The sequence below is a fragment of the Eublepharis macularius genome, chromosome 6 (assembly GCF_028583425.1).
Source record: "Eublepharis macularius isolate TG4126 chromosome 6, MPM_Emac_v1.0, whole genome shotgun sequence".
NCBI lineage: Eukaryota > Metazoa > Chordata > Lepidosauria > Squamata > Eublepharidae > Eublepharis > Eublepharis macularius.
This window is the reverse complement of record NC_072795.1, coordinates 100,371,310-100,398,993: the sequence shown is the minus strand read 5'-3', so window position 1 is coordinate 100,398,993 and position 27,684 is coordinate 100,371,310. Positions and strand designations below refer to the sequence as shown.

Genomic DNA, 27,684 nt, shown 5'->3' with positions numbered 1-27,684 from the left:
ACGTCATAAATTGTGCCAGAAAGACGCTCTCACTCCACTTGCTTAGCACTCTGCTGGTAAGTGTGGATTCGGCCATATACACAGTAATATACACAGTTTTCTATAAGTGAGTTCCATTGTTTCAAGGAACTAATGCTACAATCTTATGTTTATTTTCTTGGCAGTAAGTTCCACTGAATTTAGTGAGATGTACTCCTGAGAAAGGCAAAGTTAGTTAGGCTTCAATCCCATAGTTTCCTGGAAATAAGCTTCACTGCAAACAGTGGAACTTACTTCTAACTTCTAAGTAAACATGAAGAGAAATAGGATATTAGGCACAATACAATTTTTGCTATATATTTAGTTGGCATAATAATGTACATTGATTCCTGAAATGCAAAAAGGTTCAGCATTTTAAAATGCACCATCATTATCAAAACTGTGAGATCATAATTCATAGCAAGACTGACTGTATGTGTTCATGTTGCAGACAGTCCTGCACAGAGGTTTGGGTTTTTTAAATATGAAAAAACACCCGAAGCTGGACTCTCCTATCTGCAGTCTGAAGTGCCACGGCCCATTCTATAGTCTACTCCCTCATTACCTAGCTTGTGTGAACCAGGCCTTAGACTGTAATTGCCCAACGTAATAAATTTTCTTCTAGACTGAAAAAGCCACAGGTACAGGCTGCATTATGTCATACCAAAGGATTTGAAGGATTGCAATATATCCAGTTTTACTGCTTTGCTGCTCATCTCATTTCGTTTGTGCCAATGCACCTGAACTCTGAGGGCAGGGCTGAATCTATGTAATACAGCTGTAAATATTCAATATGAGGGAGCTCCTGTCATTAGAAAAGCAGAGCACATTATTGTTCTACTAAACAAACATGTATTATCTTCTGATTTGGGGAGTGAATAAAATAATTTGATGGTTTCTATCAGTTAGAAAGCAACTGGTCCATAAAAATCACAATATTAGTTTAAAAGCTAAATCTATAGTTCTGATACTTTTAATCTCCCTAAGGCTGTGGTCATACATTTTGGATAATGCACTATCAATGCAATATAGCAATAGTGGGCAACTGGATTTTCCTGTGTGAAACAGGAACATCCTGTTGCAAAGGACTGCTGTAGTGCATTAAGAGTGCATTATCCAATGATGTGTGAAAACCGAGTCAATTTACATGATATTGTTGCCGTGCAGATGCTGCTTTAACTTATTTCACACGGCACCTATTCCAACATGGAGAACTGTAAAGGTGAAGCATCTCACTTCAAGGATTGGAAAATTTTCATCACACAAATGCAACCCTTCTTTGTGGATGTCTGAACATATACTAAATCCAAATGCTCACTAAATTGCAGCAATAATACATAAACTGGTCCTCATATTATATTCATCTTATGGGGAGTGAATGCTGGGCATAGTCTTTATGTGCCAGAGACTTGTGTTACCCCACCCCCACTTATACACATGAGATTCAGTTGCGCATCCACTGCCAAGTATGTATGTATGTATGTACTTATAGCCTGTTTTTGTCTGCTCAAAGTGGTGTACAATTTTACCCTATTCCCCAAAGAAACTGGAAAATATTGTATCTTCCAGATATTTAAACCTGTGTTGGTGTTACCTAACAACAAATCTACCAACAGACTAGCAAGTAGTAAGAGTTTTGCCCTTGACAGACACAGAAACAAGGAAGGCACTTTCTTCTTTCCTTGCAGGAAGCAGCCTCCCAAGTAATTCTGTTTTAGGGTTGCCAACCTTCATGTGGGTAACCAACCGGGAAATACTCTTTTGATTGATGTACTCTTGTGGATTAATTTGCTCATGCAAGCTTTAAAATTGTATAGTCATTGCTATAGACGGATCTTGGAGACGGAATACCTTGTGAATGCATTTATTTACTTATTTATTGTATAACAATCGAATTAACTTATTTAAAATTGCACTTTGCACTATATAAAAATATGCACTTTTTGTCATTGTTGATTACTGGATATTGTATTTCCCGGTTGGTTACCCTGTCAGTCTCTGGTTTACCGGTAGAATTCCCACTTGTTCGCAGAACCTTCATGTGGGGCCTGAAGTTCTCCGAGAATTACAACAGATTGCCAGAGATCCAGTGGAGAAAATGGCTACTTTGGAGGGTGCATTCCATGGTAATATACCTTGCTGAAGTCCTTTCCCTCCCCAAACCCTGCCCTCTCCAGGCTCTACCCCTAAATCTCCTGGTAATTCCCAACCCAGAGTTGGCAACCTTATTCAGGCTGTATGTCAGTCTTATCTTTTTCAGGGACACTTCTGTGCATCTAATTGTGCACAGCAGAGCCAAACTAGGATCAGGAGTTGCAAGAACATTTCCTGAACAATGCATGCTTTTTGTTGGAACTCTATAGTGTCTTACAAACTAAGGCACTTGTAGAATGCCGGCTTTCAATATAGCTCTATTGGATCTTTTACGGAAATGTCACACTGAGTATATTGTAATTCCCATCTCCTGTTGTGTATTTTGTTTGTTATATCCATCAAGTGCCTTCCTTTCTTTTTCTTTCAATATGCCTTACATATCACTGAGGTTGTCATATATTAAGGTACACCTAAAGGGCAATAATTTATGACTCTACATAATCTTGAAAAGAAGAGTTAGCAAGTACAAAGAACAACACACCAGAGTGAATGAAATAGTGGGCTAAACTTTTTTTTTTAATTAAAAGAGGCTCAAGTGTGTTTTTGTTGAGTGTAGTGAACAAGAAGTTGGCACCTCAGGACTTTAGCTTTCCCAGATTAAATGTTTTGCTCAGTACAGTTTGGAGAAAACTCTGGACAACTGAAGCTGCTTTCAGACTACAAACACTGAGAGATTGGATGGGCTACAATCTGTCTAATACAGGGATTAATCATTAAAGAGCCAAACTACATTAAATGCAGGTCAACAGATCAATAAAGAACCAGTGTAAGAAAGTCCATTTGCATAACTGAACATATACAGTTTAACATTATGGATAATTAACATATTGATTAATAATTTTTGCAGCTCAAATACAAGTTGCATACTGAGCCACAGGTTGTAGACCTTTGATCTAGTACCTTTTTACTTCAAACAAATCCTTAAATTGCAGATGGGAGAAGCAAGATTTGACCCACAGCAAAATAAGTATTATGGAATGAATGAGTTAAAAATAAGTCTGCCAGCTTCAATCAGTTTCATCAGTAGATGAATTCACAATAATTAATTTATCGGTGAGGACCAAATAGAACTGGTAGTGGTAATAGTTAAGAACATACTTTTGGTTCTGGAATTTTACCATAATAGTCAATGTTAAAAAAAACCCTAACAATGACATTTCTTGTAATTATAATGCAGCAATGATCCAGATAATAATCTTTGCACATGGAAACAGCAAATGCTGATCCAGAACCAGCACACCAGAGTCACATCAGAATACTGCATTATGTTTAGTTAGACACACATTTACATGTATATCTGAGTGCACATTCCTATCCACATTCTGTACAAAAAGATATGAGTAATAATGTGTGACTATTGCTGGATCAAGGCATGAATGTATTGTCGAAGGCTTTCACGGCCAGAGAACGATGGTTGTTGTGGGTTTTCCGGGCTGTATTGCCGTGGTCTTGGCATTGCAGTTCCTGACGTTTCGCCAGCAGCTGTGGCTGGCATCTTCAGAGGTGTAGCACCAAAAGACAGAGATCTCTCAGTGTCACAGTCACGGCAATACACACACGGTCACACGGCAATACAGCCCGGAAAACCCACAACAACCATCAAGGCATGAATGTTTACTAAACTCCAGATCTTCTCATGCTTACTTTAATATTTCAAAAAGGCATTTATACTGAGAAATATGCAGATATGGCTCACTTAAGAAGGAGATGAATGATGAACAAGTGATGAACAAAAAAAGGCGATGGACAATTTTTTACATTGGTTTGAGCATTTAAAAATGTAATAATGAAGATTTAAGAAACCAGATTAGAGGAAAGTATCAATCAAGAATGCTCTGCTGAGCATTGTTGGGGTTCAATAAAGTGCTTAGCAGAAATGTTCAAGAACAGATTCTCGAAGAAATAGATTCTTGAAGAAATGGCTTAAACAGTAAGGACTAATTCCTGATGTCAGAAGACAATATTGTTTTTTATTAAAATTATCTTCAGTAAGGAAAAAGTTATTTACTTATTTACATTTCTATCCCACCTTTCCCCATGACTCAAGGTGGCTTACAATACATAATTAAAACATCAAATAGTAATGGAAATGATTTCACAAATGACCACATATGTACTTCATATTGTTTCTGTTGAAAGAAACCATACCCATTCAACAAACTGTGTGCAAATGGCTTGGCAGGGATACAGGATCCTGCCTAGTGGTCTCATGGTTGCCCTTGATACCTTCAGCTGAAGTGTGAACAGACCCCTCTCCACTCAGATGGGAAGCCTGAGTTTTTCAGGGTTTATGAATGATCACAGGAACACAGATGACATGCATACAAATTATGTGGATTTAATTCTCAGAAAAGCCAGAGTATCTGAAGAATGAAACCATCAGTCCCTGCTGTGAACACACGCACATCTAAATCTCCTTCTTCTTTCAATACTGATTAGGTAGATATAAAGTCATAGATACAGGAAACCAGATACTATACTTGATCTCAGCCAAAATAGTCTCAAACTTAACCATGGGTTTCAGAAGGGACTTTACTTCTAAGTAAATAGGCTTCAAGCTGTAATTGGAATGGTCACCCAAATAATTTAAGGATGAGTAGTTCTATTAAAGTAAAAGGGAGAAAACATGTTATTAAGTTAGACAAGTACTTGTTTACATAATTAACAGGCTAGGAGGCATGCAGAAGGTTGTGCTCTATAACACTGTATATCACTCATTTTTTTTGTTAATCCTGTCTATGGACCATCCTGTTTGTAGAAGTTAAACAAAAACATCATAATATATATTGCAGGGGCAAGATTTGGTGAGGTTTTTTTTTAAAAAGTGTCTCTACTCTTTGGGATTATCCTCCAACAGTAACTGATATTATTTCCTACAGCAATTTTCTCCTTACATTCTTCAGAAAACAGGGCTAGCCCTAGATCAAATGGTGCTTCAGACAAGTTGCAGCCCCCCCTGCCCAGTTTCTTCCACTACTGAACATCTTATATTTTTAAATTTCATTTGTAGCCTGTTTCCCAACTTTGATATGTATTCTCCATCCATTCCTGTTGTATAAAATGATACATTGGTTAGGGTTTGTAAATATTTATTTATTCATGCCAAACGCAAGCAGAGGAATATAAATGAAATGGAATCAGTAAGCATGAAACCCACTGATGTTCAATTGTTTTTATGATAATCATCACATATGCACCTTTTGCTGAATCGGCACTGATGGTGTAGACAGTTGTGGCAGTTTTTTTTTTTAAAAAAGCCTCATGCAACATGGGTCCTAGAGGTCAGTGTTGTCAGTTTACCAGTAAAGACGAACTGTGTGTACTATGGCTTTCAGCTGCTGAGTATGGAGGTAGATTATGACAGGCACCCCACCAAGTCAGGCAGCTCCCCCACTTCCCAATGTAACAAAGAAACATTTTCATTCACATTTTATAGTCGCTTTTCTTCCCCTTCCAGGGCACAAATTTAGGAAGCAATTAGACAGGAAGCACTGATGGGAAAAGTCTATTTGTCCGACTATTGAAAGCCTTTTGTTGTTGCATTTTTAGCCCATTTCACATTACTCCTTTTGTATAGTAGTGTTAGTCTGCTTCACAAAAATAAATGGGAGTCTTTATGGCAACTTGAAAACTAACCAAGTTTTTATGCTAGCACAATATGCTTGTAGCGCACAGTTTTGCCCATTGTACTTCTGCCAGCCATGCAGTTGTTAAAGACACACACAGGTCCATGTCTGAAAAGAGTGACAGCCTGAAATATTCTTTCTCCTTATTTTGTCAGCTTACAAGGTCACCTTAGTGCTTCCTGCCCTGCTGTTCTCTATTTCTTGACCACCTACATTTCTCTTGCTTCATTTCTAAAGCCTTTGTTTAATTACCATAATAATGTCTCTTCTATGCTATCTGTGGAAAATTCACTTCCCCTTCTTGATTTTCATAATGCTTTCATTAATTTCTGCTATCTCCCTTTAATGCTTGTGCTGTGTGTACCTTATCTCTAAATTCAGTGGTCAAGACGAGTTTTTGTGGCATGGCATGTTACAGGAAGTGCAAAAAAGCAGACTTATGAATAACTTACTCATGTGCTATTTGCACTTCTAAGTTACTGTGTGAATGGGGATTCATGCTTCCATTTCATGCTGAGATGCATAAATTGTACTGGAATTTGGAACTCATGGTGGGTTCCCACCATGATGCCCAAGTCGTTGGTGCTTCACATGAAACCACCTTACACTGAGTCAGACTACTGGTGGTCTTCTTAATTACTGTTTTCACAACCAAAGACATGAACAGTGAGACTAGTGGTCTGTGAAGGTCAATATCATCTACTCTGACTGGCAGTGGCACTCCTAAGTCTCAGGCAGAAGTATTTCACATCTCCTCCTACCTGGCCCATTTAACTGGAGATGCTGGGTTTGAGCCTTGGGACCTTCTGCCTGCAAGGCAGATCTTCTGCCACTGAGCCATGGTCCTTTTGCTTTTCAGCCCATCCTGAAATAGTATTTGGCAGGCCTCAAGTTTCTCCTGTGTATTGTAGTGCACCTAGCAGACCTCTGCTAATACTTTAGTGGTATTCTAATTCAAAACCACAGTTATAATCCAGCTTCCTCTCTTTAACAACACATGGCCAGACTTCATAGCACTGAATTCAACCAGCTGCTCATTATTTCAGTGTATTTATCTCATTTAAGCATATATTTTAAGTATATATATGGGAAGGAAGGCAGCATGGTATAGCCCAATTTCATCAGATCTCGGAAACTAAGAAGGGTCAGTTCTGGGATGGGCCACCACTAAGGAAGAGGCACTGGCAAACCGCCTCTGACCACTTGTATTGACAGCCCCTTGCTGGGGTCACCAGAAGTTGATTGTGACTTGATGGCACAAACACACACAGGTATTTATATGCCCCCACACCAGGTGGGCAACAACTGACAGTAAAAACTCTAGAACTATCTAGACTGGATGTTCAGAAGTGTCTGCATGAATCTTGGGAAATCAACACAAACACTTTTTCTGCTAGCAGATTACTTAGCTGCTGCTGAAGACTTCTCTACCAGTTGCTGCTTTATCTCATACCTAGTGATGTAATGAATTATATGTTTTGTTGGAACTCCTATAATGTTATACCAGTGCTCTGTGCTAAGTGATGAATACGGGAGAAATGTTTTGCCAATTTTCCTTACTTGTCCATTCTTGCCTATTCGTAACATTTTTCAGTATATACCTGGATTTCTGTACACATCCTTCCTTTACAAAATGTAGATTAACCTTTGTTACAGAAATATATGAAAAGACTGCTTGTTTGTCAGTAATAATTATGCAGCAGACACAATCCAGCACCAATAGAAATGTATAGTAAATATGGTGCTCTTTTGCAGCTCTCATTCATTTCAACAGAACTCCTACAGATCTTGCCCAGCTGCTGCCTGAAAAAATTGCTTACATATAGAATACATCCATGCGAGTGTTCTGTTCTGGGGCCACACCATCATACAGAATTCTCTGTACATGTTTGCTGTGGGATATACTTCTTTATATGCAGTGATTAAGTCGGTTCTGTCATCATACACCATCATACAGAATTCTCTGTACATGTTTGCTGTGGGATATACTTCTTTATATGCAGTGATTAAGTCGGTTCTGTCAAGAGTGGATGCCTTAAATCTCTTCGATTTTATCCTTTTGCTTTCTACCAGCCACCAGAAACCACAAGTGTATCTTTGAAATACAGATGTGACAAAGGCTACATACACTGTTAAAGAGCATATTAAACTAATGTTGTGCATCTGATTCTTGCAAGCTGCACGGTGCCTTGTACACGCCCTGGAATGATGCCCTGGTAGCTCACCAGGCAGACCAGGGGCATTGTGAGTCAGTGAAAGTTGCACCACCCCAGACAAAGGAAGGATGTAGGCGACCAATCCCCTACCACATGGAAATGTTTCTATGTTTGCAGCAAAGTGCAAACCAGCCTTGCAGAGATGGTTCTGAGTACCTGCTGCAGGCAGAGTTGCAGAGATGGTTCCTAGAGCTGGTTGCCATCTTTCCCCCTTCTTGTCATGCTAGACTATAATTTCTGCACAACCGGCAGACCTGGTGAAGGATTTCCCAGCATGGAGATTCAGCGCTAGGAAATTTTTTCCCACTTCATAAAGTCACAAAAAGTCTGGCAGGAAAAAACCCCCCCACAGTGGTATCTCTCTGATTCCAGAACTCTTTCCTTTCCTTGAGAAGAATTCTGTGCATGTCAGGTTACTGTTGCGATGTTATACACGCAACTTAAAACCTTTCCTGCTTCCTTTCCCAGGTTTTCAACACAGAGCCTCGCGGAGGGGGTTGCCTTCGAACCTCTGAGTCATCATCACTACTCTTTGATTAAAAGGAAGAGAATCGTACCTGAGCTTCTGTCCAGCAGGCACTGTGATTTTATTGAACTTATCCATTACGCCTGCCGCCGGCCTCGGAGAAACTGGCACCCGAGCCCCGGGGACAGCGGCAGCTCTCCCCACGCCCCCTGGAGAAAGCGGCCAGCGGTTCGGCGGGCGGGCGAGGCTGGATTCCCCTCGGAATTCTTCACCCCCTTCCCCGAGCAGGCGACGGAGGCGAGTCCTCGTGCGCTTGAGAGGAGAAGCAAAACTTGCCCGAGCGCATCGTCAGGTTTCATGTTTCCAGTCTGTCATGTGACAGCGCCAGCTGGGCTGTTAATAGGGTGTTTGTGCAAACTTGAAGAAGACTCACACCTATTGGGCGTGTGAGCCACCCCCGTCTGGGGCTGAAGTCCTTCATTACGTCCTCATTGTTTCCTCACATGCCTCCGGCGGGCGTTTCAGCCGAGTAGAACGGTGATTGGGAACGAGCCCGCCTTTTTCTGGTGCCAGGAAGTTCCCACCTGGGCGTCTGAGGTTGTTTTCCCACTTGAGATCCTCCTGAAACAGTTGTGATTGATCCAGGAAAGCGCCTTTGAAAACCCTCCCGGTTCAGAGGGTAGGGCAGGGCTGTTGCCTTCAGGCTTTGCTTGGAAAAATTCCTGGAAGAATCTTGGCCTAAATAGATCCAACAGGTCTTTTTAAATGTTTCCTCTGAAGAGTGGGCATTATCCAGGTGAAGCAGAGCTCTTCAAAGTCTCATTTGGAAGAGAGTGAGTCCCCCATCTCATGCCTTCTGCATCTATCTCATGTTTTCCACCATCAATATTTTGCTTTAGGGTTATGCACACTAGTCTCTAGCTACTGTAGTGTCCCAATTTACATTTGCATCATTTTTTTTTGCATTAACATGTTTTTTTCCTCAGTATTTCCGCAAAACCATCCATGGGAAGATGTGTTGCTCAGATGCTCTGAGGGAATGATGCTCCTGAGTCAAGGAACTGTTGAGATTTTTTTTTAAAGTTAGCACATGATTGCTGTATGCAGACCCTGAGGTCACACACCAATTAGATTGTGCAATACTGGCCTTTGTTCCTTTTCAAGGAGCAACAGGAAATTCTTCTAAAGTGACAGACCATGGTGCAGGGAGGCAAGAGCACCAACTATTTCTCTGTATATCCATTTTTTAACCTGCCTTTAGGGTTGCCAGCCTCCAGGTGGTGGCTGAAGATCTCACGGAATGATAACTGATCTCTAGGCCATATATATCAGTTCTCCTGGAGAAATAGGCTGCTTTGGAGGATGGGATCTATGGCATTATACCATGCTGAGGTCCTTTCCCTCTCCAAATCCTGCCATCTCCAGGCTTCACTCCCCCCGAATCCAGGAATTTCCCAACTTGGAGATGGTAACCATACTTTAGTCCAAGAATAAATAAATAAATAAATATAGTCAGTATAGCATAAATGGTTCTCTTTGCCTCTATTTTATACCTATAACAACCCTGAAAGGTAGGTTAGTCAAGAGTAGCTTGTACACAACTGCACAGTTGAAAAGAAATAAGAGTACTTCCATTCTTGGAAAAGATGCAGCAATTTCTGCCAATTTCCTGCCTCTCACCAAAGATTCGAGTTTGCACCGTGTTGATCCTTGAGCATCCACTGACTCTCCGGGATAATATTTGAAGGAACACTGATTTTTAAGTAGATCTCTTTGGATGCAATCCAATGACTGGACTAAGATCATTGTCTTGGGGTGGTGACCCCAAATTCTCATTCATCTGCTCTGGAGGGACCTGCAGGCCAAGTGGAGGGGAATTCAGCGGTGGACAGCCCTGCATGGGCACCGCTGAGGCAGGCAACCCAATTAAGGTCTGCAGGAAAAGAAAGAAACAATAGGCCAGCTTCAGGATCCAGCAGGCCCAGCACAGGCCTTAGATGGGGAGCAGGACCCAGGCATAGTGCTGCCAGATCCCCTGGAGGGGGGCGGGCTAAGGATCCCCTGCTCCCAGTGTCTCCCCCGCCCTCCCGCCTGGGGAACAGACCAGGATGCAAAAAAACTCCTGGGCCAGTGCGGAGCAGGTGCACCCCCAGCAGGCGCGACGATGTTACTTCTGGAAGTGATGTCATCATGCCTGCTGGGATTGTGTACGCACAAAGCACCTGACGAAGAGAACTGTGATTCTCGAAAGCTTATGCTACAGTCAAGTTGGTTAGTCTTAAAGGTGCTACTGGACTCTTTTCGAATATGGAGACCATATCAAAGGTTTCCACACAGACAATCAGGTTAAATTAATAATTTCTGTTATATTAGAGATGTTCAAAGACACATTACTATTATTATAACACTTGTTAACTGCTTAGGACATCACGTGCGGCCTAGCTATAGTACACATGTACTGACATACAGGAATCCTGGCTCTGGAATGGAGGACTACTAAGGCTATGAAGCACAAGACAGCAGAGTCCAATGTCCCTGCTGCTACATTCTACTATAGAACATCATCCACCAGACTGTTCTGAGATATACGAATATGCAATAAAGGAATGTGTCTCCAAGCACATTAAACTTTTAAAATTAATCACTAGTACATGAGCTACTCATTCAGCTGCGGATCTTTGCAAAAGGAGAGACTGCTCTGCTGCTATTTTTTCCCTGCTGGTAAAGGGGTCATACGAAACCCTGCCTCAGCTTCACGAACACTAGATGCAGAGCCTGGGGTATTACGAGGCCGAGGAGAATTAATCTGTTCACCCACTAAGAACTGTGAGCCTGCATCTTTAAGTGGGACTTCTAAATTAGATGGCTTAGAAGGAATCTCTTTGTTTTCCAAAGTAAGGGTCCATTCTCTTAGAATTATTAATGTGAATCATTTCCTGGTGGAACTCTTGAGATCTGACATCGATTTCTGAATTGATGTAATCCACCTTGAGTCTCAGTGAGAAAGGAAGACTACAAATAAAGTTAATAAAATAAATTTAAAAATGTTCACAATGGATCATTTGAACTACAGCTGGTCTGTAAGCATGCTGATAAATCTTTCCCGTTATCGGAATTAAGTTGAAGGGCTTTATTTCATCTAGATTGTTCAAATGATTCCACCTATTTGAATATATTTTTGCCACAAGTATTGTACAGTATGGTTTAGAACAGTATTATACAGAACATAAAAGAAAGCCAATATATTTTTTCCCCAAAGAGCTTGTTGTGAGTATGGCAAGGAGGGAGGAAGCCGATCCAGAGGTTCACAAATGGAGGGTGGAAACGGTGTTGTTTTAAGTACAAACCTACACCTACCAGCTGCCCAAATGTTACTTTCACTCAATTTAAATCAAATGACAAAGCCCAGATGAAAGAAAAAAAATGGAGCGAAAGGTGCAGCCAACGTAGAGCTTCAGAATAACCAAGCACCTGCAAGAGTGAGGCTGAGGCAGGATTTTTATAAGCTAGTCAACCACATTTCTGACTCTCAAATAAGAGGCCCTGAGAGCATTTCCAGACTTATTACTGGTACATGGAACTGCCCTTCCTAGTGCTCATGTCTTAGAGCATGCTGTGCAAAATGCTCTCAAATTCAGGAACGGTTAAGCAGGATAGTGCATATTTTGTGTAAAATTAACAAAAAAAAATTGTTCCCAACCAAGCACAACTTTTGCAGTTCTAATATATGACAGTATGAAAATTCAGCTCTGCAGTTCCTCCTCCAGTCAGTGGAAGTCCCCTCACCCCTGTGACTTCCAGTATTTCATCAAGGAGAGCATAAGTTGGCACCCTGATCTGTGAAAGCGGCCCTAAATCGTCTTGGCTTTGCTTTCAGGTTTAGGAGTCCACTCTTGGTGTGCAAATACTTTGAGGTTTCTTAAAAATAACACCCTTGAGGTTTGTGGATAGTTTGTTTACACCAAGTACAGCTTCTCATCCCTCCCCCTGCAGACTAAATATCATAGGGCAGTTCTCCCCATCGCTTTCTGGCCTATGCCAACTATGCTGCTTCCCAGTGCTGACATCACATGAGACGTGAGCTGAGGAGGTGGATGGTCTACAAGGCAAATGGTGGGTATTTAGTGTTAGCAGTCTTTGAGTCCACTGCTTAGCATATATTCTCATTTCCTTCCTGGCAGTGCGCGTGCGCGTGCACATACACACACACACAAACACACACACACAAACACTTCCTCACTAGAGCTGGAACACCTGTTCTTATTCTTTCCGTTAATTTAAGCCATGCTTCAGCCATGACAGAAACTTACTTGAAAACTGAAACCACCGCCATAGGTTTCTTCTTGAAAGTCGGGCAGTGTGATCCTAAACACTCTTCAAAATTTGACTTACATAGACTCAGAAGGGAGTGTCAGTGATACAGTTAGATATAAAAATGAGTTTTTACATAACAGTTACAGGTAGCAGAATTAGAGATAGTTGGGGGATTCATTTCAGTTGCAGTCTTTTAACTGCTAATTCCAGTAGCAGTTCTGGAAATCTGTAGCTTTGACTAAGATTCAGGGGAGCACAGTACACAAAAGTTGCCATCCCCAAACCATTCACTCTGGCATAGATTTGCTGAGGCTATTTTCAAGGGTAGCAGCCAATATGAAATTCAGTCACAAGTTAGAGTTCATTGGAGACCTGATGCCTGTAGTACAGTTTAGGTAGCACAGTTCCACTCTTGATCTACAACACAGGCAAAGATATTGATGAAAATAACACATTCTCAAGCCGGATCTGTCTTCATGATTCACTTAGCAGCTGTTCAAGCAACAGTTTGTTTCCCCTAAGAACAAAATCCCTATATGAATATAAATTTAATACTTCTGCTTTTAATTTTTGAAAATCATCATCTGCTCATCCATTCTTTCCAATCAGCCTGGCAGTTTTGCTTTACTGATAGGTTACATCTTTGATTTGCATTTTAAAATTGGGCATCAGATGTGCAGTATGGGTCCAAGTCTTTCCTGATGTTTCTAAACCAAAAATGTAAGTAGCAAACTGGCCTCAAGTGGTTCTTTGGTATCTGGAACCTCAGTTTCTTTTATATCCCATCTTTCTTCCATCATGGTTTGAAGGCAGAATACATAATGTTCCCAGTCTCCCTGTCCAGGCACTGATGAGACAAAAACCACTTTTCTTCAGCAAAGTGAGCTTCATAGCAGAGTGAGGATTTGAACCCAAGTCTTCCAGGACCGTCATCGCACAGGCCCTTATTTTGTCAGTTTTGCACTAGAAATAGTTTCTTCTGTTATCGTTATTAGAATGGATTCTCCCATCTTTTGATGACTGTTTGCGCTTCCAGTCAGTCACATTAAAAGGGAAAAGCACAATTTGACGGTCAGACAAAGTGCCTCTGGAAACGGGGCCCTAAAAATCCCGCCCTTTAAAAAAAATTTTTTTTCGCATATTTGCGCTATATCACTCTTCTATTATACCAGTGTTGTGCTGGGCCAACCCAAAAGCCAACTGTGACAGGTAGCAGAGGTTTCCCGCCCATGGCAGAATAGTGCTCTAGCGCTATAACGCTATAAGGCCGACGTTTAAAAAAAAATTACTTTGAGGCTTAATTGCAGGTCGCGCTGGGGCTTGTGGGAGTGTAGGGCAGGAAATCAGTGTTAGGTGAGACAGATGATCGGGGAGAGTAAGCGTTTTGGTGTTGCAAAGCGTTCATAGTCGATCCAGGGCATTCACATGGAAGTGGATAAAGACGACATAAAGGGTCACAAAGCATGAATTGGGGAGAACGGAGAAATTGCAAGAGAGCCGGAATAAGGTGCACATTCAGCAGGAGATGGCGCTAGTTTGGCGCTAAATTTATGGCCGTGTGACGACAGCCCAGATCTTAATCTGACACCCTGACCATCACACTGGTCAGACCCAGCCAAATCTGTTTTCCTCTAACAACAGTTGTGGTCAGGGTTTTTTTTTGTTACTTGTATTTGCATGTAAGTAAACATCCTAAGAATTAGCTGGCACTACTTTTGGATAGTAACCCAGTCACTTTTATAGCTTGTATTTCAACCTCCAAAATCAATGCTTGTTGTGGGTTTTCCGGGCTGTATTACCGTGGTCTTGGCATTGTAGTTCCTGATGTTGTAGTTCCAATACCACGGCAATACAGCCCGGAAAACCCACAACAACCATCGTTCTCCGGCCATGAAAGCCTTCGACAATGCCTTCAAAATCAAGTTTGTAGCCACTACATCACTCTGGTTCTCAAAGCCATATTGCCTGATGGCACGTCGGTCGATGAATGAAAAACACACCTCCTGCGTACGCAGACTACAGTTATTATTCACCTCTTTTTCCTTAATCACATACTGTTCTTAAATGTTGGTATATCACATTTCTGGCATTCCTCCATTTGTAGCCATTTTAGAGAGAAAACAAAAACTCCCTTCTCCATAGAAAGATCTTTGTTTGATCCATATAGGGAGACATCCGTTCTTGGTCCTTTTGGTCTGCTTTGCCAATGAGAAGAACTAGACCTTTCCTTTTTAAAGTGACGCCTTTCTTGCCTAGAGGATGCATATCTTGTCCTCCTCTTTCGTGATCACTGAATGAATGAAATGTAGACAGTGAGAAAGACTGTTGTTCAGTTGTATGCAAAAGGTCCCACGTTAGATCCCGGCATGTCTCGTTACAATGATAAGATAGTAGGTGGTATGAAGGAACTCTGCCTGAGACTCTGGAGCGCTGCTGCCAGTCAGAGTAGGCAATACAGACCTTAAAAACATAAGTTGTGCCTCCTGAATCAGACCATTGACTATCTAGTCCTGCATACTGTTCACACAATGGCTAAACAGTTGTCCTGAAAGACCAAACAGAGCATAGAAGTCAAGGGTCTCCTTTGATGCTGCCCCCCATCACTCAGAGGTTCATACTCAGAGATTTGCTGTCTCTGTATATGAGGCTCTCTTCAGTCATCATGGCTAACAGTCACGGAAAACCAAAGAAGTTCAGGGTCACTATGCAGAGGCAGGCAATGGCAAACCACCTATGTTAGACTCTTGCCTTGAAAACCCCAGCCAGGGCAGGGGGGAGTCACCATAAGTTGCATATGACTTGACAGCACTTTCCACCACCATGCTCACAGTCGTCACTCTATCGTTTCGCAGTGAATTCAACATTTTACTTATTTGATGAGGCAAGAAATATTTCCTTTTTCCTGTAAGGAGCTTATTTCTCAACAACTTAAGGGGGTGACCCCAAGTTCTAGTATTATGGGAGATGGAGAAAAGGCTATTCACTTTCTTCATCCCCATGCATAATTTTATAAACTTCAATCATAATCCCAGACACTCCAGTCTTTCCTCATAGGAAAAGTGCTCCAGACTCCCTCCAAATAATCTTGATTGTCCTGCTTTGTACATTTACAGTTATGCTATATGTTTTCCGCTATATGTTTTTTCTGCGATATGTTTACTGCACACAGTATCCAAACGAGGCTGCACGATACCTTTATACCTTGACAGACCAATGGGCAGATTTAGTGTAAGGCAGTTTCATGTAAAAAGCAGATGGTTCCCGTTAAATTAACAAAAGCAGAGTATCAAGAGACATTATGCATTGCTCCAGTTTGCAACCTCAACACTTAATCTTGTGAAGGGAACTTTGGCCTGGTGTAATATGTTGTCATAATAGGCACAAATAATTTCATTTTCCAATGTGAAAGTGATAAAGGCTTAGATTTCTTGATCTGTTCTCTTTGACTGTTTCCTGTTAACATATTTGAGCAACCACAATTACATGGTGTGGCTAAAATGGGATATAAATGTACAGTTCTTCATGCTTGACTGCAACAAAAGTTTCTTGAGGCCCAGGTGCAGCACTTTCTAGTTTACACAGCAGACTGCTTGAAAAGGGACATGGACTTGAGAAGATAAGCTGCTGTAGGCTTTCCTATTTCCTCTTACAATTCAGTTTAGATAGACAAATCAAATAGATACTGATCGAATATTAATGGATCAAATACTAATAGAGAACATGCATTTACAAAATAAAATATATATGCTGCACAGAATGACATAAATCTAACCACAGCATTTGCTTTATTTGGTGATGGCTTGTATTTCTTGACACAGAATGTTCACTGTTGCCGTGTCAATACTTTCCCCCACCCCTCAATGTCAGTAAGCCGTGGAGCAGCATATATATTGTACTTAATGTTAGTTGAAGCAAGTGTATTAATAATACCAACAATGGTGTTCATTCACCAAATGTCTTAGAAAATGAGCACAAATAAACAGCATAAACAGGAGATATTGCCTGGGTAATCTGCACAGTCTTCAAAAGCTGTTGGAAGAGGTGCAGAGCTTGAGAGTATTAATGAGATGTTTCATTCACTGTGCATATTCTCCATTTGGTCATTCCAATCCAATCCTAGCCATTTAATCGTGTCCGATCCTTGGCTACTCTGTAGATCGTATCCCTCCAGGCCTTTCTGTCTCTGACTGCTTCTTTCAATTCCTTCATGTTCAGTCCAGTGTCTTTCATGATGGTATCCAGCCAGCGGGTTTTTGGTCTTCCTCTCTTCCTCATTCCACTCACCATTCCTAGCATCATTGATGTTTCTAGTGAGTTGGCCCGCATTACGTGCCCGAAATAGCTGAGCTTCTGCTATTTGGTCATTATGCTCATTGAAATACATTCAGTACTTGGAGTGTATGCGTATCAACTGGACAATATACACAAGTCTGTGTTCATGCTGCTAATGCGTACACATTCTCCATGAAGTTTGTGCAATGACCAATAATTATGCATGCTGGATTGGATTTTACTATCTTTTTCTGATCAGTCTTACTCCCTTCTAACTGCAGCCTTCATTCCACATGGATTTTCTACATGGAAGTCTTATGATTCCAGGCCTTTTCAGAAGGCAAAGAGGTAAGATCCAACATTCTCTGTTCAACCGAAATCAAACCTAACTAATCTATTATTATGAAACACTCAGAATTAGAGAAAAAATGTATTTGTATTATTTTAGATCTTCTTTTCTTGATACAGATACTTTTGTTTACAAGTGCTGAATATTACTAGCGCCATCAAGATAGCTCTACAAGAGATAATTTTGAGCTGCTCCTGTTTGGAAACCATAAATATACAAACTAAATAATGAAAAGAGACATGTGTTTACATGTGCTGCTATTAATTTAATTTTTAAAGCATGTTTTCAGATCCTCAGGTAATGGCTTCCTTAGATGCTATAAATAAAAAATACAGATATGAAGAAACATCATGAAGGCTTAGTGTGTCATAGATGTCCAATGTGTGCTACCTTTTAAAATATGCATATTTGAGGCATTGATATTCATCCTAATCCTACAAGACATAACCTGCCCTTTTCTACTTAATGAGCACTACAAGAGTGATTGGAATTTTGAACTTTCCAAATTGCAGAAATTGATGAGACTCTTACTAATGATTGAATGGTATGCGTCCATAATTTGGAAATAAATTTAGAGAAGGGAATATAATTATGGTGTGGTCTTTATTAAAGATATAGACAATTCTGGGTCTGTTAGATATTTACAAGGATGTTATTTCATAGTAATACTGTATTTATTCATTCCATGCATTCTCAGACATTGGAAATAAAAAGGGTCCTTACAAATCTCTTCTACCATCTCCTTTTGCTGCATATATTGATCTGACTCTAGAGGACCTGTGCATATCAGTCTGTCTGTCTGTCTGTCTATACTCCATCTTTCTCACTGAGACTCAAGGCAGTTTACACAGTGTAAGTCAATACAATCAACAACTTGTCCCTTTACCAAATCATCTCTCTGAACCATTTCTTTACAGCACCACCCTACTGCTTGAGTAAAAAAAGCCCTCCTGAATAATTCAGTTTTGCATAGTTTGCAGAAACCAAGAAAGTGGGAGCTTTCCTGACCTCCTTAGGCTAGGGCTGCCAGGTCCCCCAGTAGGGGCGGGGGAATCCCTTGCTCCCACCCTCCCCACCCGCCATCATTCACTTGGCCGGCAGGGGGGAAAGGTGGGGGAACAGGCCTCCCGAGTGGGCCCCTGGTGCAGTGTGACAATGTCACTCCCAGGAATGACTCATCTCACAGGTCCCGGAAGCGCTCCTGTGCTTTGCAATTTGGCCCAGTGCAAAGTGTGGGAGCGGTCCCAGGGCCTGTGTGATGACGTCACTCCTGGAATTGATGCATTGTGTCATGTTGGGAGCGTGCGAGGGTAAGGGGGCCTGGCAACCCTACCACAGGCAGGCGGTTCCATTAGAAAAAGAATGCAGAAGGCCCTGTTCATATGAGTGAAGCAGCCATGGTGGATCACTGGGGGAGAGGCACTATCACAGATATGAGGAGCCAAGGCCATGAAGGGCTTTGTATGTGATGGTCAAAATCTTGAATTGAGTCCAGTAACTGGGCCGTCATCACACGGGCTTCTATTTAGTGCAATTTCCTGGCAAACACCCACCTTATTCCAACACTGATGCGATTTTCTCTCTTCTGCTTTGTGCTTGATAGTCGCGATATTTTGCGCCTCAGTGTGAATGCCTCACATCGATGTTTTTTGCCTCGCCACGCCATAGGCCCACCCTTTTTTTCTCTCCTCAATCCCAGAATCCATTTCTCCCGCGACTCCCCCCTTTTTTTTGTAATAATGTCCTTATATCGCTATAACGACATCACACAATGAAAATTTTCTGCTGAAGAAAACAAGTAAAAATGACTGAATTGCCATTAGAGAAATAGAGAAAGTCTGGAGGCCACCCTTCTCCTCCGACGAAGGGATCTCAGGTGTGCATGGCACAGTGTGAGCGTGCACTGCACCATGAAAACAACCATCTGTGCCATCAGAAGAAGTTTGCGCTGTGGAGCCATGGCAGAGTCTTCAGCGATGGGGATCATGTCAGACAGGGAGTTTTTGGTGGGCAAAGGGCTATTTATATAATTTCAAAATTGGAAAAGTAAAAGGGTCAACCAATGTTCTGGCCACTCCATGGGCGGGAAAGAAGGGCAACTTATCAGTGACGTTCTGGGTTGGGCTACCGGCATGTTTATCTAATGTTATTCCGTTATAGTGGAATTAAACGCCAAAAAAAATTTAAAAAGGGGGGGGAGGAGCTGCTTCTGCACCCATTAGAGAGAATGGAACAGAGCGCTTAGGTGTGGACAGCTGGGAGCGCGAAGAAACGCGAGGTGACCCAAAGAAACGTTACTGTGCCGATATCAGCGATGACGCTATATGCTGTAAATTTAACGGAACAGATGCCCGTGTGACGACGGCCCTGATAAGAAACCAGTGGAATGACTGCAGAATAGGACTAATATGCATGCTCCGCCTCGCTCCTGACAATAATTGAGCTATTTATTTATTTATTTTGTTCGATTTATATCCCACCATCCTTGTAAGTGGGCTCATCATAAAACATCATAAAATCATAAAAACCACAACATCATAAAATCATAAAAACCACAATTAAATACAATAGTTAAAATCATTAAAAAATAACAAAATCCACAGATCTCATTAAAAAGTGGAGTGGAGCAAAGGAAAACAGGCAAGGGACCAGCAGGATAGCTCACCAGCTCCTCAACCACTCTCATAGGTCTGGTTGAACAACTCTGTTTTACAGGCCTGGCAGAACTGTAATAAGTCCCGCAGGGCCCAGATCTCAACTGGGAGAGCGTTCCGCCAGGCCGGAGCCAGAGACTAAAAGGCTCTGGCCCTGGTTGAGGCCAAGCAAACATCCTTGGGGCCAGGGACCACCAGCAGATGTTTATCTACAGAGCGTAATGCCCTCCGGGTAACTTACAGGGAGAGATGGTTCTGAAGATATGTAGATCCCAGTCCATTAACGGCCTTAAAGGTTAACACTAACACCTTGAACTTCTGACATTCTGTACCAGCTAGAGTCTCCAAGTAGCTTTGAGGGGAGGCCTATGTGGAGTGCACTGCAGTAGTCTAATATCGATGTTACCATGCCATTAATCCAGGTGGACAGATTGGCTGTGTCAAGGTAGGGGGCCATCTTCCAGGAGAAAGCCCTTTTTTTGCAGCTGCATGTACTTCTCTATCAGCCATGCTGGATCTAGTATAACCCCTAGGCACTTACATTAACTGAGTCTGAAAGGTCAACTGAACCCAATCAAAAGTGGAAAGCACAATATTCTTCAAGATCACTGCCTTCCTGACCAGCATCACTTCTATCTTGTCTGGGTTCAGTTTCAGTTTCTTTGCTTTCAGCCTTTTGATCACAGTTGTCAGGCAGTGTAAGGAATTGGGCTGCTGCCCGGTGCAGGAGTGCTCTCCCACATGGAGCAGCCTGTTCCAGGCCAATCCAGTCCGTTTCTGGCCCAATTTGGGCCCAGAATGGCCCAGATTGGGCCCTAAATGGCCAGGTTCTGGCTGCTGCCCTGTGGGGGAGTGTTCTCCCATGTGGCAACAGCCTGTTCCAGGCTGATCCATGCCGTTTTGAGCCCATTTTGGCCCAATTTAGGCCCGAAATGGCCCAGATCTGGCCACTGCTGGGCAGGGGAGTGCTCCCCCGCAGTAGAGCGGCCCGTTCCTGGCCAAATTGGACCCCCCCCCCCCGTGGAGCAAAGGAGCACTCCTGGGGCAGCCATGCCTGCATGATGACATCACTTCCCGGAAGTGATGTCATCATGCAGTCTTGGGAGCATGTATTGAGAGGTGCACCATCTCCTCCCGGGAGTTGCCCCGGGTGAGAGTTCCTCCACCTCTTTCTCCAGGAAGAGGTCGGGGCTGAGAGAGTTCCAGGAAGCTGTGACTGACCCAAGATCACCCAGCTGGCTTCAAGTGGAGAATGGGAAATCAAACCCAGTTCTCCAGATTAGAGTCCTGCTGCTCCTAACCATTACAGCAAACATCTGGTCACCAGGACCCAGGGAAGATGCGAGGAAAACATAACAAGTTGTTAGGCCCTATGATAAATGACGTTCCAAGAATTCCATATGTTAACTGCATGGATAAGCAAAGGGCAAGAGGACGGATTTGGTCAAAAGGACCCACCCCAGGGCAATTTCAGGTCAGAAAAGCATCACGGGGAAGGGTGAAGGTCCCTCTCACTACATGTGATGGTCCCAATCTAAATTGACTACCCTGCTTAGGAGCTGAGTTCAGTATTGCTAAGTACCTGTCTCCTTGACAGAGGTTGCCATTTTGAATTCATCACTATTTCACACAAGCCTAAGATGCAAAACATCTGGAAAGTTTTAGAAAGTATGGGAAATACCCTGGGTATCTTGGGAAAAGGCTATGGTGTTTGATGTGTGTGTATACTTCACTATCAACATTAACCTGTTCTTTTAGGATCAGAAAAATACATATGATAGGCTTGTCCTGAGATCTTCATCCAAAATCACCCAGAATACTTTCTCTTGTAGAGTAGGAACTGAAAGATTAAACATTCAGGTGTCTTTTTGATTTGATATTTTTCCAATACAGTAAATTTTACAAGATATCTCCATTCAAATATGTACAAATTCAATACTGATAAGGTATTAAGAATTGTGTTAGATTGAAAGAAAGAAATAACTATATTATTTTCAGTACTCTTTCACACAATAAAGAGCAGTGTATATTTTATATGCACTGATATATGTCTGCAGGTAGTACCCATTCAGAAACAGCTGCATCTGCCATAGGAACATGTGTGGCTTGCAAGCTCCCGACATGTTGTGATTGGCGTCAACTCCTATGGCAGCCATTTTGTGATTGTGCCCACTCCCAGTTCTCAAAACTCCAAACATGCGCTCCAGCTCAACAAGATTGGATACCCCTGATTTAATGGTTTGGGACTGGGCCCAAATCTCTATCACAGAACAAGGTGGCTCTATTCTGCAACAGTCTGGATTTCTAATATTTTCCCACTTTCCTTCAAATGGAGAGTATTTGTAAGCCACGCTGGGAGATGGTAGAATAGATTTGTATGCAAGGATGCTGGGTCTTAGCATTGCCAGCCTCTAGGTGGAGATCTCCAGGAATTATAACTGATCTCCAGGCTGTAGAGATCAGTTCCTTGGGAGAAAATGGCTCTTTTGGAGGGTGGACTCTGTAGCTTTATACCCTGCTGAGGTCCCTCCACTCCCCAAACCCTGCCCTTTTTAGGCTCCACCCCCAAATTCTCAAGGAATTTCCCAGCTTGGAGCTGGCAACCCTGTCAGGTCCCCATTGGAGAGAAATGTGGGGTGTCAATGAGGTGAAAAGTAAATAGCTGTTACTTTGCCTCCATCTTGCCAACTGTTTAGGTAATCCCATACCCATACATTCTGTGAAGGTGAGAATGACAATATTTGGAGGACATCAAATGTTATTAGACAAGCCAACCTAAAGAAGCAGTTTGAGCTCCAAAGACGCAATCCTAAGAATACTTTCCTGGCAGGAAGTCTCATTGAATAAAATGGAACTTGCTTCCAGTTAAACCTCTTAGAATTGCTCAGAAAATGTCTTTGAATTTGGCTATCAGGCATTGAGAATTATCCGTGGGAGTGATCGATAACGTTCATTGTCTTTAGAAACAAATGCTACAGCTGTTTTAGTGAATCATTAATGCTATTTGCTTTGCCAAAATATCATTTTGTTAGAGTTTGATATCTACAGTAAGGTCCTCCTGACATTTTCTCATTTAATCAGTTAACAATTAAAATTGTCCCAGGAGAATGTTAACTTGCTTCCTGTTATGGAAGAGGCCTTATCAAAATGAATGCAACATAGTGAAAACAAGGCTCTTGATGATAGTAAAGTATGATTTTAGAAGTCATTTGTGCTTTCAGACTTTCAGTCAGATCCTAAGTAGATTTAAACCTTCCTAAGCCATTGAAGTTAATGGGCTAAGAAAGATGTAATTTTGTTTAGGATTGCACTGATAGCGACCTATGTTACTGTGTCATCACAGCTGCTGAACTTTGGTTTTTTTTTCTCATTCTTTATTCTGCCCATTATCTCAGAGTCTTTCTACACAAAACTTCTGACACAGGGACGCTCAAGTGTTAGACTTACACTTGTTCTTCCATAGTGGATATACATGCACTGCTAGGGAGACAGAGTACGCTTGAATATAAGAAGTAAGTCACTTGAGCGTCCCAGTGTAAGATGTCTTGTGAAGACTGTAGAGAGGCTCTCGTTGTTTCACTGCTTTAGAGAGAAGAGCACACACTTTGTTGGGGCAACGAATAGACTCCAAAATATTAACTGGCTCTAGGGTTGCCAGGCCCCCTCAACCTCCAAGCGGGGGATAGGGGCCTGGCACTTACTTTGGGGGAGAGGGGTGTGTGCATGTGCAAAGCACGTGTGCGCACCCCCACAACCACGATAATGCCACTTTGGGAGTGACGTCATTGCACAGCCCCTGGGAGTGCGCCCAGGCTCCGCAGGGGCTCAAAATGGGCCCGATCTGCACTGAAACAGGCCCGTTTTGAGGCGCTGTGGAGTGCAGGAGCATTCCTGCGCTCCGCAGTGCCCGAAAATGGGCCCGTTTTGCAGCAGATAGGGCCTATTTTGAGCCCCTGTGGAGCACAGGAGTGGGCCTGTGCTCTGCAGCGCCCAAGAACGGGTCCGTTTTGCCATGGATCAGGCCGTTTTTTATGAGCTATGGACCTCAAAACAGAACCTCAGCACCTCAAAACAGCACCTCAAAATAGGCCCGACCCATGGCAAAACAGGCCCGAAACAAGCTCGATTTCGGCCGAAACTGGTCCGTTTTGAGGTGCTGTGGAGCGCTCGCGTGCTCCACACTGGCCCCGATCCAGACCAAAATGGGCCCAATCCCAGTGGCTGCTGCGCATGGGCATGCACAGCACTGCGGGGGAGCACGCACAGAAGGTGTGTGCCCCCCACTGGTTAGATAAGTGGGGGTGGGGTGTGGGGGGCAGAGGTGGGGGATCCCCCGCCCCCACCGGGGGACTGGCATCCCTAACTGGCTCTCCTGCAAAGTACTGAGCAGAATTATGAGAAAACATTTCTTACAACCCATACTGTAATTGAGAAATTTCACAACCCTATTCAGTATTCAAAAGAACATTTCAATGCAGTCCTAAGCGGAGTTGTTTCCTTCTGAGCTCATTAGCCTGAACGTACTAGAGCAACAGAGTTACTCCAGTCTACACCCATTGAAACCAATCCTCTGTTTAGGATTGCATTCTTAGAAGGGTATAACTCTGTTTTGGTTCCAGAATCTTTTATTGTTTTATTTTTGATATAGGATTGGACAGAACTGAGCAAACATTCATGCATTAGGCTGTACTGAGACCAAACACAATGATAAGCATTTTTTTTGCGACTGCTGATAGATTTTGCCTAAAATGACAAGCTTCCCTCCAAGTGCAGTACTTATGATAGCTGCATGTTAGTTATACAGGGAAAACACTTCTGTGTAGGAAGCAATGGGATGGATCCTAAGATTCTGTTTGGTTGAGGATGAAGCACTGTGCCTACCTCTGGCACAATGAAGTTCTTTCACTGGAGGAATCCTTATTGTAATCGAGGAAGGCACTTTGTGCAACAGGAATAGAGTTACTACAGGCCTGGAGAAAAATATTCCATCCCTTTCATAGAGACTTCATGAGTGGAAATAGGCAGATTGAGCTTTTCATGACATGGAAGTTAAATAACATCACCTGGTAAATAACATCCCATTAATACTCATTTAAAAGGATGGGACATTTTTTCTTCAGGCCACTTGGCAACCCAACATAAGAAGGGTCTTTTATTAGTGAAATGGAGTCGCAGCACCAAGTGCAGCCTTCATGTAGCTAATTGCACAAGCATATATTCTGTGTGTATATGTCATGTGAAAATACGGCCAGTCATGTAATCCCTGTGCAAATACATATGACAAAACACATGTATGTGCAATAGGCATGCAAGGGCATTACATACAGATCACAGATGAAAACAGAACGCTAACACCAGAAGAGGGTCTAATATTCTTCTACGTCTAAGGGATGTGGTAGAATATGACTGCATATATTGTAAAAGGATACTTTGGCCTTTTTAATGAAACACAACATTAGGGCTGCAATGTTTAGTCAATCGATTGGTTAGATGAACTGATCTGAAGCAGTGTGATCAACTAAAAATATGTCCCCAATTTTTTTAAAAATTACATTTTAAATCATTTTAAATTGTTTAACTATTGCAGATGGCAAGCACAGTCTTAAAATAGTCATTCCCTCCTGAGTAGGATGGGGAGACACCCATCCTAAGAACTTGCCTGCTGTGACACATATAGCATTTTAAGAAAAGCATGTTTGTTTCTTTAGATAGAAATTTATGCAGATTTAATAGTTTCACTGAATTAATTAATCTTAAGAATGCTTTCCTGGGACTCAGCTCCAGTGCAATCCTAAATGGAGCTACACCCTTCTAAATCAATGCATTTAGAAGAATATGACTCTATTTAGGATTGCATTTATAAGATTTGTTAGCCATAGTTAACAATTATAAAAATGGGCACGATTTTGGGTTTCAGTTATGTTCTACATAAAAAATATATATTAACTGAGAATTTTTGTAGTAAAATAACTATTTTATGGAGAAAACAGAAAAGGAGAAACTTACGGCTGGTCCATTATACTGAATCTGTTCATCTCATAATCTGATAAATTCTGGAAGAGGGAAAAACAGTGTTTCTTGAGAAAGGTGCTAAATCAAAGGAGGCATTATTCAAAAATAAATGCAAGTTTGACTGAACCAAAACTGAGTTTGTTTAGCTGAACCATCATGTAGTTACAGTACACAGTTAAGTAGCTGGAGTCTTTAAGCATCACTTTTACTTTATATATGGCACAGAACAATTATAACCAAGTTACTAATTAACTCTTTATTACCATCATGTGGTAATTTTTGTGCAGAACACGTTATATAGTGGGAAATCTGTTCAGGAATGCAGTGAATAAAAAGCACAGGTTAATGAATTATTATAAAAAGGGACAAACAAGAAGATAAATGTGGGTCTTTTGGGTCTTCTAGTGCATTGTCTGGTGATCCCCCCCCCTGAGTTTTATAATCCCTGGAATTTTGGAGGAAAGGACAAGGAACATGGCTATTGTGAAATAATACCAACTAGTCAGTTAGCCAAGAAAAGCCTTCACTCTTTGGTCCCTGTTGTTTAGAATGTTGGTGATCTGCTTTAAGCAAATTGGCTCCTTAGATAGTACTCTGAATGTGTCTTCCCACCTGATCCTGCTTAGTGACTGCAACACACACACACACACACACACACTCACTCACTCACTCACTCACTCACTCACTCACTCACTCACTCAACATCTGACGAATCAAAGTGGTGACTTGCATTCATTGCAGATCAAATATCATAAGTAGAAATTATTCATACTGCCCCCCATCAATTCATAAAATCTAAAAAAGTTTTAATTCTTCTCATGATGGAGCCTTCCTCCAATGCAAGGAGACTTCATTAGGCATGCTCCGGCAGAAGAGTCATGTTTTGTAAGTGGAAGGCTCCACTACGACTTAAATGGATACTGAGGATTCAGCCCATTGCTTTCAGTGAATTCTCCCAATGAAGCGGAAAGTATGAAAAACAACTTATGTTCAAATCACGAATGTCCCAGACAGGTTATCTTTCATTTTCTTATTTGTACCACTAGGGGGTTCTGTTTGATCTCTTACTCTCTTAACTCTCTTCAAAGTCAGCTTCAGGTAAGCTGGCACCCCAGATAGAGCTTTGAATGCATTCTCAAACCTATCTAGCTAGGTTTGTGACTATAAAACTCCTGGAGTGAGTGCCCCATGAAATGATTAGCTGCTACCTTTCTTTTTTACTACCACATTTTCCTAGGTTTTAAAATTACTACTAATATTTTAAGTAGTGTCATCTTTTGGTTACCATCATTAATTCACACATAATGTTTTTATAGAGATTGAATCACATACTGGCATATGCGTTGTTACCCAGTATATGCATGGGATACATTTTGTTGGTATGCTCTCTGGATATTTTTGATTGTTGTGTAATATAAGTGAAGATGGTGGGTGTTCAAAGTTAGTAACCCTTTGTCTACCTGAATAAAAACTATATTGGTCACACAGCATTGCTACCTCTAAACAAAAAGAAAGGCAAACTTCAAAGCAGGGCAGAAAACACCATTTCGTTGCAGAACGCATTAAAGTGAGTTCAGAAGTGGCGTTCCAAGGAGAGAGCACT

At 41.9% G+C, this 27,684-nt stretch overlaps 1 protein-coding gene across 4 annotated transcripts in view; it reads right to left on the bottom strand.

Moving 5' to 3' along the window:
• BLNK (B cell linker) overlaps positions 1–27,684 on the bottom strand; it is a 106,378-nt gene that overhangs the window by 40,854 nt on the left and 37,840 nt on the right. For 2 of the 4 annotated variants that reach the window (XM_054982870.1, XM_054982869.1), the window contains exon 3: positions 26,076–26,122. In XM_054982870.1, the coding sequence (XP_054838845.1) occupies positions 26,076–26,122 (47 nt within the window). Of the gene's footprint in view, positions 1–8,571; positions 8,832–26,075; positions 26,123–27,684 lie in introns of those variants that run through there. The other 2 variants (XM_054982871.1, XM_054982872.1) reach the window with 1 other exon arrangement.